Source organism: Martes martes (assembly GCF_963455335.1).
Source record: "Martes martes genome assembly, chromosome: 9".
NCBI classification, from domain to species: domain Eukaryota; kingdom Metazoa; phylum Chordata; class Mammalia; order Carnivora; family Mustelidae; genus Martes; species Martes martes.
This window is the reverse complement of record NC_137896.1, coordinates 30,427,664-30,442,926: the sequence shown is the minus strand read 5'-3', so window position 1 is coordinate 30,442,926 and position 15,263 is coordinate 30,427,664. Positions and strand designations below refer to the sequence as shown.

At 37.1% G+C, this 15,263-nt stretch overlaps 1 protein-coding gene across 6 annotated transcripts in view; it reads left to right on the top strand.

Annotated features, from left to right (window-relative positions):
* Nucleotides 1-14,968, top strand: part of GPCPD1 (glycerophosphocholine phosphodiesterase 1) — a 51,874-nt gene extending 36,906 nt beyond the window's left edge. For 4 of the 6 annotated variants that reach the window (XM_080814543.1, XM_080814547.1, XM_080814544.1 and 1 more), the window contains 7 exons: nt 289-328; nt 2,422-2,483; nt 4,468-4,533; nt 6,264-6,400; nt 6,898-7,033; nt 7,544-7,704; nt 13,757-14,968. In XM_080814543.1, coding sequence (XP_080670669.1) covers nt 289-328; nt 2,422-2,483; nt 4,468-4,533; nt 6,264-6,400; nt 6,898-7,033; nt 7,544-7,704; nt 13,757-13,946 — 792 coding nt within the window. In that variant the 3' untranslated portion in view covers nt 13,947-14,968. Of the gene's footprint in view, nt 1-288; nt 329-2,421; nt 2,484-4,467; nt 4,534-6,263; nt 6,401-6,897; nt 7,034-7,543; nt 8,169-12,468; nt 12,541-13,756 lie in introns of those variants that run through there. The other 2 variants (XM_080814546.1, XM_080814545.1) reach the window with 2 other exon arrangements.
* The last annotated feature ends 295 nt before the right edge of the window (nt 14,969-15,263 follow it).

Sequence of the window (15,263 nt, the reverse complement as noted above, 5' to 3'; positions counted from 1 at the left end):
TTCCTGTTTTCACTAGATACCTATATAAATGGTTGATTGAGTATAAAGAGTTTCTTAAGAATTTTTATATTCTTCTTCCCTACTTGGGTATTTGATCATGATCTTAGATGTATGTGTGCGCATGTAAAATATATATAGTGATTAGTGATTATTCTTACTAAACTGATTAAGTCTACATTTTATGGTTTTCTTTAACTTGCTAGCTTTTCAAGTTATAGTTCTATTAACCATATCTTCATAAACTAAGGCTTTTTTTCTTGCATTTTGTGTTTGTGTGTGTGTTTCTAGCTCGCTCATGTGACTGCTCTAAAATCTAAAGATCTGAAAGGTATGTACCAATATGGAGACACCATTTTCATTTCATAGTTAATATGTATATGGTGTTTCCTTTTTTTTTTTTTTAACATACCCTTGGTCATTTTAAGGAATATAATATAGGGCTGTCTAAATCATTTTATAGACATGAAGTCTTTACATATATTCATTTTCAAATGCATTTATGTCATGTCTATAGTAATTATGAGTTTTTACTTTTATGAGTTTTCTTAGCTTGATGATCAAAGTTCTTTGTAATTTTGTACCTATCATTTTTTCCAAACATTCTTTTTTTTCCCCCAATATATATTTTTTAAGATTTTATTTATTTATTTGATAGAGAGAGAGAGAGCATGAGCAGGGGGAGCAGTAGAGGGAGAGGAAGAAGCAGGCTCCTTGCCAAGCAGGACCCTGGGATCATGACCTGAGCAAAGGCAGAGGCTTAACCCTCTGAGCCACCCAGGCCCCCCTTTTCCAAACATTCTTAACCAAAGAACAAAGTGGACGATATATAAAGTATGAAAGCTGGCTCTAGAGCCAGGAGTTTGAATCCAACTCTGACATTTACCAGCTGTGACCTTGGGCAGGTTTCTTTACTTTAACCAGTTTGTCCCTCAGTTTCCCTGAAACTTGTCCTGCCTGTAAAATCCCTTTGTGATTGTACTTTACTTGGCACTCTCATAGAACTTCATAGTTTGTGCCATTCATTTGAGGTTTAATGGCTCCTTTTTTTTTTTAATTTTAATTTTTTTAAAAATTTCTTTTCAGTGTTCCAGAATTCATTCTTTATGCACCACACCCAGTGCTCCACGCAATATGTGCCCTCCATAATACCCACCACCAGGCTCACCCAACCTCCCACCCCCCTCCCTTCCAAAACCCTCATTTTGTTTCTCAGAGTCCGTAGTCTCTCATGGTTCATCTCCCCATCCAATTTCCCCCAACTCACTTGTCCTCTCCATCTCCCCATGTCCTCTTTGTTATTCCTTATGCTCCACAAATAGGCGAAACCATATGATAATTGACCCTCTGCTTGACTTATTTCACTCAGCATGATCTCTTCTGGTCCCATCCATGTTGATACAAAAGTTGGGTATTCATCCTTTCTGATGGAGGCATAATACTCCATTGTATAGATGGACCATATCTTCTTCATCTGTTCGTCTGTTGAAGGGAATCTTGGTTCTTTCCACCGTTTGGCGACTGTGAATGGCTCCTTTTTTTTTTTAACACTTTATTCTGTATATGTCCTGTCTCTTCAACTAGAATGTAAATCTCTCTAGGGTGGAAAACACGTTTTTGTATTCCCCAAGACACTTATAATGCTGTGTATGTAGTAGGTGCTCATTAGATATTTATCTGCAATTGTGGTAACAGAGTGGTTGGAATGACTTTATGAAGATATTGTAAAGTGTTAAAGACTCTAGAGGTTATCCCCAGAGCACTGATAGGACTTTGTAGGCTTTGTAGCTATTTCATGACTGTTAATAATAAAATGAATGTTATTTATTATTTTTATTATTATTTATTTAGTTGGAAATTTTTATATGACTTTAGTCTTCGTAATACACAGGGTTTTTTTTTTTAACAAAAGAAAAGTTTGATAATTAGTTTGATATCAAATTTTTTTTCCCCTCTTGAAAAAAATTCTTAGGTGTCTTGAGATATAGTCTATTTTTAATTAAATGGTAGTGGTAACAAAAGCACAATTTTAACTTTTCTTTATATTCTCTTAATTTCTAACTTCTGAGCTGATTTTAATATTTCAAAAAGAAGCCTTATCACAAGGACACAGCTTTTAATTCCATTGAGAAATAATGAATTACTGCTGGTGACTACTTTGTAAAAAGTAGTATTACAGTGTCTATAAGAAAGTACTCAACTGTTGGGGCCTCAAACTTGGTGTTTCTATGAAATGTGGTAAACTGGTTTTCATAAAGGATGCTTATTTCCTTCAAAAATGCTGCATATGAAGGGATCTCATAATTACCTTGACATCTCTCTTTCTCTTTTTTTTTTTTTTTTTTTTGTCCTGAGAGTTTAGGATAAGATCTTAGTGATAAAATAGTATCCTATCTACTGAATTTTTATAATTTTAATTTTCAGAATCTGTGGTTGAGGAAGAAAATTCTTTTTCTGAAAATCAGCCGTTTCCTTCTCTTAAGATGGTAAGTTCCTTAGGGAAACTAGCAAAGGCTGTCTCATTAATTCTGTTGTGACTGAATTCGTTATTTTGGTCTCTTAGATGGGCACTACATTTAGTCTCTTAGATGGGCACTAAAAAGACTCCATCTCAATGGGTTAATTTAATAAGAACGGGAAATTCACATATTTCTGTATATAAACAAGAAATAGAGGGCTCAGAAGAAGGGGTGGGAGGGACTAGTGATGGTAAGAGAGCATTTTTACAATATTTAAAACTGTCCCTGGGGCACCTGGCTGGCTCAGTCAGAGGAGCATATGATTCTTGATTTTGGGATTGTGAGTTCTAGCCTCATTTGGGTGGTGTAGAGCTTACTTAATTAAATAAAAACTTGGAAAACAAACAAACAAACTGTTGCTTAGCTCTTAGAGAGAAATGAGATTCTCCAGCCAAAGAAAGTAACTACCCTTGTTACTCAAAATGAGACACAAATATCAAGAATTCACTTGAAAAAGTATAACAAATACTAGTATAAAGATTTTAAAACTAGACACAATTCATACAGGAATCCCTTTACCAGTATCAGGCAAGTCCCTGTGGATGCCAGGCACTCCTTGCACATGCTGCGTCTGCTTTCTTTCCTACTGACTCCATTTCTAACTTCTGTTCTTCTCCATTGCCTTTTTCTGGTGATGTCAGGTACTAGATGTCTTAGGCAACAGTTCATCGTGATTATTTACACAACAGAAAAGAAGCATAAGAGAGCTCGTAAAACATGATTGGAATAATTTTCCAGATTTTTATGATGCCCAGCCAAGTAACGTCATTCCTTCTGGTTCAAAAATCTGAAATCATTTGGTTCTGAGAAATCTCATGATTCCTAGACTTGTGATTAAAAACAACTTTTAAAAAATTGTGTATTGGGGCGCCTGGGTGGCTCAGTGGGTTAAAGCCTCTGCCTTCGGCTCAGGTTATGATCCCAGGTGGGATCGAGCCCCGTGTCGGGCTCTCTGCTCGGCGGGGGGCCTGCTTCCCCTTCTCTCTCTCTGCCTGCCTCTCTGCCTACTTGTGATCTCTGTCGGTCAAATAAATAAACAAAATCTTTAAAAAAAAAAAAAAGTGTATTAACGGTTTAACATTTACTTAGCCAAATACCTTGAACACACTTTTATTCATGTACTTTGGCACTGTCACTATAATTTAATCACAGAAATTTTAAAACCAAAAAGACCAAATAAAATCTATTTATTTTTAAAAGAGGTAAAGAGAGTGCTCAAGCCAGGTGGGGGAGGAAGGGCAGATGGGGGAAGAGAATCTTAAGCAGGCTCAGGCTCAGCGTAGAGCCCTACTCAGGACTAGATTTCACGATGCTAAGGTCTTGATCTGAGCTGAAATCAGGAGTTGGATGCTTAACAGACTGAGCCACCTGGGTGCCCCTAAGTGTCTCGATTTAAAGGAGAATCTTAGTAAATTTGATGTTTAGCACTCTCAACACTAACATACACTATTGTCCTTATTTTTCTAATGTTGCATTAGTCCAGTAAAAACGTGGTAGGTACATTAAATAAAATAAGGCTAAAGGTATCAGAGAAGAAAGTCAAAAAGCTCCACATGAAATTGAGTACACAGTTTTAGGTGCTGTACTTTCCATGCAGCGGGTTGGTATAGACCCCAGAGCTATGCTGGTGGAAGGATTTGAGGTGAAAGATACATCTTTGTGATGGTAGTGCATCTGCCATCACTGACGCTACCCAGGACTGCTGCTTTTGTTGTTTAATTTCTGTCGACTTTCTTATTTGACTTAATCATCAACCAGGTTGTCAGTTTGGGTATGAGAAAAGATAGTGGTTTCTGCTGAAGGCACAAAACATTTTATCCGTACTTAGTGATATGTTTTACTATAGGTTGCTTTTTGTAATAATTCTCTTTTCCTTTTTTTTCTTCTCTTACTCTGCTATTCATCTCACCAAAAACAAAACAAAATTCACCTCCAACAAACAAAATTCTAGGTTTTAGAGTCTTTGCCAGAAGATGTAGGGTTTAACATAGAAATAAAATGGATCTGCCAACAGAGGGTAAGTAATCCTTGATGTAATGCCTTCTTCTCTCCCCCTCATTTCTTTAAATGCATTTATTCCCTTCTCCTTGTTTTAATGGAAAAGTAAAGCTGAAATCTTACTGTGGCTTCTCCCAACATTATTGGACCTTTTCAATAAAGCATCCTTTATCCTTATACTATATATGAGTACTTAAAAGTAATGATGAATGTATTGTACTATAAATTTCAGTTTACATGTGTCTTGTGTGAGCATTAATATGGATTATTCTGAATATACTTATAAAATGAATGTGAAAACTGGACAGTTAACTTTATAACTGATTAGTTTTTGTTTTCTTATTCTCCATCTAAATATATATTTTAAATAATTCCCTAAGCAGTGTCCTGTTAGGTGGCAGTAGTAGCTAGTAATAGTTAACCAAGAAAAGAAATTTCCATAGGTGTGTTGTAAATCATTCCCAGATTTAGTCATTTTTTTGTTCAAAAGTTTGTATTGAAAATGAGGCATTTTGTGGGTGCTGGGTTCAGGTTGTGAACAAACAATAAACCTTGCCTTCTTGGAACTTACAGTCTAGTTGAGGAAAACAATTAACTATTGAATATATCAATGGGGATATGTATAAATGGTTGGGATGCATGGGAAGAAGGTTCTTGGGCCTGGGGGGTGCTGAAAGGGTTTAATTCAGGTATGATTGGGCAGTCAGAGCAATATCCTGGATTTCTTTTGTCAGAATACTCTATAACTGCCCTCAAATCTTGCCTTCTAAGTAGCTGTTTATGATAACCTGGTCCCAGTTAACATTGTAAGTGATTTTTCTTAATAAGTGATTTTTAGTTTTCTGTGGTTTTAGGATAATTTTAATGACTGGTATATAAAACATGTAATATTTGAATATCAGCAGGGCTCTTAGTGTCTTAGCTATATTTAGAGAATATTTTTATTATTTGTTATGACTTTAAGAGCCAAAGAATGAAGCTTTTAATTATTGATTAGTAATTACCTGGGCTTTTTTGTTGTGGGAGGCACCTGGGTGGCTCAGTTGGTTGAGCATCCAACTCTTGATCTCAACTCAGGTCTTGATCTCTGGGCCATGACTATAAGCCCTTTCTGGGCTCCACACTGGGCATGAAGCCTACTTTTAAAAAAAAAAAAAATTACCTGGGTTTTTTGGTAATGAATTAGCAAATGAAGTCCTTTTGTCTTACAGTTCATGAAGATTATATAAATATTTTATTTTTAAAAAAGATGTTATTTATTTATTTGAGATAGAGTATGAACATGGGATGGGGATAGTTTGGGAGAAGCAGACTCCCTGCTGAGTGAGGAGCCTGATGCAGGGCTCCATCCTAGCACCCTGAGATCATGACCTGAGCCAAGGTCAACGTTTAACCAACTGAGCCACCCAGGCGCCCCATATAAAAATATTTTAATATTTTTAATACTAATTTATTTTAATATTTTAGAGTGCAGAGTTCCAGAGTTTTAGCTTTTATTTTGTTAACTTTATTAAAGCAAAAGTTTATTGATGGTATAATCACTTTGTATATGTGTCTTTACCTGAATTACGACAGCTGTACAATCACTAAGTAGCTGTGTGGTCTTGGGCAAGTTACTTAATCTTCTTAGGCCTTTGATTTCCACAGGTAAAATAAGAGTTGGATTAGATGTTCTCAAGGTTTTTTTCTGGCACTATGATTCTAGGGTATCTAAAGACTTTTGTTTTCCTGTTTATTTCTTCTACGTAGGATGGAATGTGGGATGGTAACTTATCAACGTATTTTGACATGAATCTGTTTTTGGATATAATTTTGAAAACTGTCTTGGAAAATTCTGGAAAGAGGAGAATAGTGTTTTCTTCATTTGATGCAGATATTTGCACAATGTGAGTAATACTCAGTTTTTTCACCCTTAGATAGTAGCTGGGATTTAGGGTACAAAGATTGTGGTTGAAGGTAGGAAGGTTGCCCAGACTTCACCCTTGACTTGACCTCTTAGGTTACATATGTTTTCACATCCCTTTAGGTGCAGGATGCCCTCCCAACTCCTCCAATGAACTCTACACCCACTGGATCCTAGTACCTCACTCCCTGTGTTTCATTTTATAGGCATGTAACATCCTCCTTACCAACTTGTAAGCCTTCAAAGGCTTTCTTGTTGCCCATTCTGAGAATCTTTCAGCTCTTGTATAGAATGATTTAAAATCTTTCTTTCTGATTGAAAGGTGTAATACATGTTAATGGTGATTATATCTCAATAATGGGATTATGCTCTTTTCGGGGAGGTGGTTTCTTTATATTTTTAGAGTTTCCTAAAATTCTAAAACAATATATTAGAATTCTCTCTCTGATGAGAAAAGTATTTTTAAATTGTCTTTTTTAGGGTTCGGCAAAAGCAGAACAAATACCCCATATTATTTCTGACTCAAGGAAAATCTGATATTTACCCTGAACTCATGGACCTCAGATCTCGGACAACCCCCATTGCAATGAGCTTTGCACAGTTTGAAAACCTCCTAGTAAGTTATGCTTGCTTTTTTTTTTTTTTAAGAAATGTCTGAGAGCAGTAGTAAATATGTTTTCATGTTATTTTACACATCTAATTGGTTAGTTTTGACACATTTATAACAAGCTGATAGCTCTTCTTAAATAAGGATATTAGATCTCAGACTGAAAAGCAGTTAAATGAGCAACAAAATATTTTCTTGCAGGCCTAGGTTAAGTAAATTTTTGTAGGTTTTTTTTTTCTTTCAGTCTTTTTTTTTTAACGTTAGTTCAGTTGACATTTAATATTGGGTTTTGGTGAGTTTTTGTAGTTTTCCAAATGTATTTTATGAATCATCTAAAATGGCTGGACTGAAAAAAAATGTTAGAAGTTTTTCTTCCAATTTATTTTATCAAATTTAAAGTTCTAACATTTTTTTTCTCTACTCACTCTACTTTGGGGAACACTGATGTAGATTATGACCATTTAGCATTTGCAGTTAATAAGTTACTTTTTCATGAGTAACTAATTTTTCTTCTTTTAGGGGATCAATGCTCATACTGAAGACCTGCTCAGAAACCCGTCCTATATTCAGGAGGCAAAAGCTAAGGGACTAGTCATATTCTGCTGGGGTGATGATACCAATGATCCCGAAAACAGAAAGAAACTGAAGGAACTTGGAGTTAATGGTCTAATTTATGATAGGTATTTGTTTTTCATGAAAAGTTTCCATGGATTGTTAGAAAAAAAATAGTTGTTTTATAAAATTAAAAATAGTATTAAACTTAGTTAAGTTAAAATTCTGTAGTTTAGCCTGAGGTTTATCTTAACATTTGTCAGTGGAATTTTTCAAACTCTGGAGTATAACACAGCCATGTGGGAAGCTTATTAAACATTTGAGTAACTGGGCTCTATACCAGATGTACTGTCATCTTGAGGGTTGGGGGGCTGTCTCCCCCAGACCTCTCTGCACCAACTTTCTTGGGGATCTCATCCAGTTCTGTGTCCTTTCATACCTTTATTCTTCAATTTTTTTTTTTTAATCTCCAACCTTTGTGTCTTTCCCCTGACTGCCTAAACTTTTATATCCAGCTGTCAATACCTAATCTTTCTATAGACTTCCTGATTTCAATATAAATGGCAACTCTTTCTTTCTGGTTTCTCATTCCAAATCCTTGGAAACTTTTGTGGCTCTCTTCTTAAACTCATACTCTAAAACCAGTCAGACAGAATCTTTTTGATTCTGTCTTAAGAATAGAACCTGAATGTATGCACTCACCGTATTTACTACTGTCACTGTCTGCTAAGACAAGCTCATTTCTCATGTGGCTTATTGAAGTCTGTCTGCTTACCATCCACTCCTTTATCTACGCCTCCTTGCTCTCTGTTCCCGGCGCTGCAGCCAGAGAGGAGCCTGTTCTAACTGAAGTCGGATCCTGTTACTGCTTAAAACTCTCCCCACAGTTCTCTTTGTCACCTAGAGTAAAATCCAAGGTCCTTCCAAGGCCCCATGTGAGCTGACTGACGTCTTTCTTCCTCCATCTCCTACCCCAACACATCCACACAAACATAAGCTCCATGAGGACAGGCTCTTTGCCTGTTTTGTTCACTTCTGTATCTCCAAAAGTTAGAACAATGTGTGACACGCAGTAGGGGCTCAAATATTTGTTGGACAAAAGTTTTTTCCTTTTTTTATAAGCTCCCTAGGTGTTTATGATAGAAGTTTGAGAGCCACTGATCTGAGAGATTAAAAGATTTCTTAATATAAAGAAAGTTTGGATTAGGAGGGATGTCATTTAGTCTGCTAAGGGATTAGCAGGCTTCGTAATACTTGAGCAACATCATATAAAGAATAAGTGATGAAATTCTTGCAGGCCTGCTTTAAAAAATACTTTCCCTGAATTTAGTTCACTTTACTGTTTGTCCTGTGTAGTTAATACCACTTATGATAGACCCTTCCAACTAATTAAAAGAAGATAAAATTTTCACAGTAACCATTTGAAAGAAGTGCTGGCTTTAGCAAAATTTTTGAAGATTTTTCTTGGAGGAAGAGGAAGGAATGATTGCAAGTATATTCAGGCAAGAAAACGGTTTGTGAGACTTATTACTATGGTATGACTTTGTAGGACGTACAGATTTTAGGCAGATCCTTTGAAGGGCCTTACTTGGTTGGAACCAAATTGTGACATGTAATGGAGAATAGGAAGATACTTTGCGATATTAAAGGCCCTGAAGAAAGTGAGCTCTTTCTGGCCTGGGTCAGTAAGAGTAACTTTAAAGAGGAAGCCTGGATTTGGATTTTGAGAGTGGCTGTTTGCTTTGACAGGATTTGAGTTTTAGGCAGAAGGAATAGTGTGACTCAGGGCAGGACTGTGTTGAAGGTGTGGAAGACGTTGAGGAGATAGCCTAGGACGGGGCTTCTGCTAGGGTCTGTTAAGGTTGTGTTTACATGCAAAAGTTTGGGGTTTTTTTAAAATGTTTTAATTAAAGAAGTGTGTGCGTATGCAAGGTTTACAGTAAAAACCAGCAGTTCCCTATGCCTATCCCTTTCATTGTTTTTAGCTGACTTCTTGTGCCTGGATGTTTTTTACTGAGAGAGAGAGAGTGCACAGCACATGCAGGCACGGAGTGGGGGGCATAGGGAGAGGAAGTCTTAAGCAAACTCCTGCCCAGTGTGTGAAACCTGTCTCATGACCTGAGGTTATGACCTAAGCCAAAATCACACTTAACCAATTGAGCCACCCAGGTGCCCCACCCTAATGTTTTTTTTAGCTGTTTCTTTTGGCACATAATGTGTTTATGCTATTATTTTTCTTATTGTCAAATCTAGACATAACAGGGAAGGTTTTGAATGATTCATGATTTTGGAGCCTTTGATCTCTTTTACATTGGGGGAATTGTTGATGAGAGTGGGTGTTTTAGTTGATCAAAACTGATTTTTTCTCTTCTTTCCAAAGGCAGTAACATATTATAGATTTTACATTTAATCATGGTTTTATGGTACATTATCTCATATAAAGAGCTATGTTTGATTTGCTGATATTTGGAATTTTTGCATTTGTGATAAAGAGTAAGATGACCTTTAAATTTACCTTTTTCAACTGGTTGTTGTCGCATCTTGGTATGGGGAAAATACTGCCTCAATAATTAGGCAGTGTTTCCTCTTTTTATTAAAAAAATTACTGTGTCTGCTCAAATGATTAAAAAATAAATCCAGTAACAAACACCCAGGTTTAAAGTAAAGAATGTTATCATTAGATTTGAGGTCTCCCATATGCCTCTCACTAATCCAATTCCCTTATCTCCTCCCTCAGATATAACTGCTTATCAAATTACTACTCTCTTTGTAAAAATTTTAAATTCTGTTTCTATCACTAAATAATATACTATCTTTAAACTTTATTTGTACTTTTTTCTCATTTGTGATAATGTTCTTAAAATTGATCTATTTGTTGTATATACCTATAATTTGTTCATCTTTGTAGCTATATAATAGCTAATCATGGCTATGTCTCTGTTACAATTTATTCTGTATGAGAACATTAGGTAGTTGCCAGGTTTTTGCTTTTGCAAGTGTTTGCTGTAAACATTGTTGAACCAGGCCTTCTAGAATACATGTATAGAGTTTCTCTAGGCCAATGACTTTCAAACCTTCTTGACCCAACCCAGCTAGAAATGCATTCAGCATTACGACCAGGTGCACACATTGATACAGATATCTACAAGTAAGTACCCGAAACAGAATTTTAAAAATAATGGCCCTCGGACATTTTCTGTTTGTATGTGTACTTTTGAAATGCTAGTCCATTTTGCCACTGGCCTTCATGTTTTTAAATGCTAGCCTTAACTTTCCAAAGTTGTTTTGCGGGGCGCCTGGGTGGCTCAGTGGGTTGAAGCTTCTGCCTTCGGCTCAGGTCATGATCCCAGGGTCCTGGGATCGAGCCCCGCATCGGGCTCTCTGCTCAGCAGGGAGCCTGCCTCCTCTTCTCTGTCTGCCTCTCTGCCTACTTGTGACCTCTGTCAAATAAATAAATAAAATCTTTTAAAAAAAAAAACAAAAAAACAAAGTTGTTTTGCAACCCATTGTAAGGTGTCTGTCTGTGGGTTATGTATTGGAAGAGTATGTAAGGATTATGGTCCTGTGGAGTGGATGGTTCTGTATTCTTGGTTCTGTACCCATTGTAGCCTGCTACCAGTTCTCAGGAGGAGGCCAGTGCATAACAAACTGTCTACCTGACAGTTTATTATCATCAACACATGGTTAAGCCACGTGTAAGTAGGATTCTGAATCAGGCCTGCTAGGGCGCTCTGTCCTTAGGGTACAATGCTGGTCCAGTGGCATTGGCCCTCTTGGAGTGACGGTAGTCCCCCACACGCTTTCTTTTTACTCAGACTGCTCCTAGACTCACTGACTTCTTTGGGTACTGCTGTCATCCTGAGTGAAGACTGCTCCCTGACTGTTCCTGTGCCAGAGCTCCCATCTCCTGTAGTCCGGATCTTTCCCCTTTCCTGTCATGTTTATGGAACACATCCTTTAGTATAGTATCTTCTTGAGAAAGGAAGACGTGGAAGTAAATGTTTGGTCTTGCATGTCTGGAAGTATTGTGGCTGGGCATAAAATTTAGTGTTAGGAATAATTTTCTTTTAGAATTTTAAAAGCATTTCTCCATCACATTCACAGTTTCGGTGTTACTATTGAGGAGTGTGAAGCCATGTTGATTCTTGTTCCTGCACATGTGACTTCTTTGTTTCCTGTCTGGAAGCTTACAGAGTCTTCTTTTTGTCACTAGTGTTACAAAATTTCATAGAGATGGATCTTGGTGTGGGTCTCCTTCCATCCCTTGTGCTGGGCACACAGCAGCCCATTTAATCTGTTGATATGTGTCTTTGAAGATGCAGAGATTTTGTGAATTATCCTTTGATTTTTATCTCTTCTGTTTTTCTGGGTTCTCCCCCCTCCCACCCATTACAGAAATCCTTTAGTTTACATACTATTCATTCTTGGACCAGACTTCTAATTCTTATGTTTTCTCCTATTTCCTATCTTTGTCTTTTTGCTCTACTTGGAAAGATTTCGCCAACCTTATCATCTACCGTTCTATTGAGTTTTTTCTGTCTTTAATTTTAAGAACTGTCTTTTTTCTCTGAATGCTCTTTTTTCTTCTATGTATAACATCCTGTTTGGGTTCAGTGAACTATTTCTGTGAAGGCATCAAGGACTTTTTTTGTGTCTTTGGAATTTTTTTCTCTTTGACTCACTATCTTACATGTTAGAAGCTTTCCTCGGTTGTTGGGAAATCCTTGGCTGCTTCTCATGGTAAGAAACTGGGATCTAAATGCTTGTTGGAGGCTCCTGAATGTGTGAATGGGGCTTGTTAACTTGGATTTCACTGAGGGGTGATCTGGGTGGCCTGTTTGGTCATAGTTCTACTGTCAGTAGATTTAGAACTTTACTTTTTGGCTGACCAGATTCCTCACAGAAGAGTCTATATAAACTACCTAGAGGACCCAGATCTGGCTCCCAGGGTTCTTGGGATTCAGGTAAGGGAAGAGAGCTGGGGAAGGGAGGGCATGTCTCTGAATTTTGCATGTGTTATATGTATGGACTGTCTCTAATTCCCCTGGTGCTGGTGGCTTTTGTAAAACGCCCAAACCCTCACCTGGTCTTCTAGTCCTCCATTCCAAGAGGTTTTCTGTTAAGTTCTCGAAATCAAATCAACCTAAGTGGGGGAGTGGGATGCCGGGCAGCCTTCATAGCAGGAAGTTAGAAGAAAGGGAGATGCTTAATGCTGCTCAAGAGTCTTCACTCGTCCTCCCTGTTTTAGCTGCCACCCTCCTCCTTCCCCAGTTCTAGGGGAATCTGGTGCTGCTTTTAACTCAGCCTTTTCATGTTTTCCACTACTGGCTTATGATTTGGCCTTTTCTGTTCTGCTAACTGAAACACTTTGTTATTACTTATGCATCTGTTTTCTGGCTTCCAAAATTTTGTTGCTGTGTGTCTCTTTTTTTTCCCCCCATACGCATGGATTCTTTTTTAATCCTTTTATTTTCTTTTTAATGGGATATACAGAGAACATATAGTTGCTTCTGATTTTGGTCTGATATCTTGACCCAGAGGTCACTTCTCACTCTCTTAGAAATTCTTTCCTACTATGATGTCACAACGACCTCTGTTGTAGCATGAGTTGCCTGGCCCTCACATTTAGGCCTGAAAGGCCATCCTCTCTCTGCTGATGGGCAGTGCAGTGCTGCCATTGTCACATGGGACTTTTTCTGGCCTTTCAACTAGAGGTACCTTGGCCTAGGCTGCACAACTTTAGGACAGTTCTCACAGTGCATATCTTCAGTGCTTTGAAGTCACAACTGGGTATGAATTCCAACTCTGCCTCTTAATAGCTTCCCATTGGTAAAATGCGGCATTGCCGGTTGCTTGGCTTGGAGAGAAGATACCTGACGAATCAATCACTAGTAAACTACAGGTTTATTTCATTTTCTGATTCAGTTGCTTTGTAATCTGTTCTTTTTCATTATGGGCACAAAAGGAAATGCTGCTATTCTGTGTTGTTGGAAAGATGGAAGAGAAGTATTTTTAAACTGAACTGATAACTTACATCTTTTAAAAGGGAGGTGGGCTCTTGTACAATGGATATTCCAGGCATTCTGTAATCAGATTGCCCTGAAAAGGTTAAGGCAGACGGATCTTAAGTAAACCATAAAATTACACTATTTTTTGTGTTTTGTGTTTGTTTCATCATAGGATATATGATTGGATGCCTGAACAGCCAAATATATTCCAAGTGGAGCAGTTGGAACGCCTGAAGCAAGAATTGCCAGAGCTTAAGAGCTGTTTGTGTCCCACTGTTAGCCGCTTTGTTCCCTCATCTCTGTGTGGGGAGCCTGATATCCATGTGGATGCCAATGGCATCGATAATGTTGAGAGTGCTTAGTTCTTATTGGACAGAGGCCATTTGGGGGCATGCACCACTGTTCTGGGTATTCCCTTTTCATCGTCGAGCATCGTCTTATCTATGCCTTCTAGGTTTCTCAGTCCAATGAAGCAATAATGAAGTATTTTACTCTTTTCACTACAATTCTTGCTCGAATTTCAAGTATGCTATTTAAATCACTTGGCCAGGTATAATTACCAGTCAGTCTCTTTCCAATGAGAAAATTTATTGGTTGGCAAACATATTAAATGAAATATATAAACATATAATGTTAAACAGATGTTCATTAAAAGCATAGTGCTTTGAAATTAACTATATAAATATCTTATATTTACAGTTCTTACAGCTTTCATTTGATCAGGTCTGAAACATTTAGCACTTGGGGAACATGACTATGCATAATTATACCTGACCGTGGAAAAAATAAGTACCTCAAATGCATGCATTTGCACTGGTGATTCCAACTGCACAAATCTTTGTGCCATGTATGTATATATGTATTTTTTACATGGATTGACATGCACAGACAACATTTCCATTCAGTATGAACCTTGAGGCTGCTGCCATTCTCCCACTTAACCAAACCAATGCCTGTGTAAACAGCCTGGAGGTGATCCTTGAAAACTTGTTTCATAAGTCTTTCAAATTGTTTTGCATAAATGTTAAAATGCTGCAGGGTAATTTAATGTATAAAATACTAGAAGTATGTCTATATAGTTAATAGAGTAGATCATAATGTATAAATCCTATTGAGTGCATGCTTTAGGTTTTAAGCATGAGATTGTACGCGTTTACTGTAAGTCCTTGCATCTGTGGTGCTAGGTGAGTGTGAGAAGGTGTCAAGGACTGAAAATATTTTGTTGCTAAAAAAAAAAAAAAAAGCCTGTTTGTAGGCATTTTCAGTATGCTTATTTTAAGTGTCTCTCACTACCTATTACACACCGTTGCTTTGTGGGTTTGTTGTGTGTGTGTTGTACAGTAGTTAAATCTCCATGCAGAAAAATAAATGTCCTGAATTCTCATATTGGTATTCTTTATTGGTTAATGTATATGAGGCATGTAATTTATTTAGAAATGTAGAGGAGCCTTCTAAATGTATATGCGTGTTTTTAGGATTATACTAAGGTTTCTTTCATTAGATGCTGATTGTTTTGGCATAACTGTAACTTAAGAATGAATGTTAAATAAAATATACAGATTTATTTTCTTCCTTATAAAACAAAATTTCAAGAAGGTATTACTTTTATAGAATTGATTCTATACTATTATTATGAGAAATTGGAATTTAAGAATTGGAATCCTACCCTAAAGTGATGG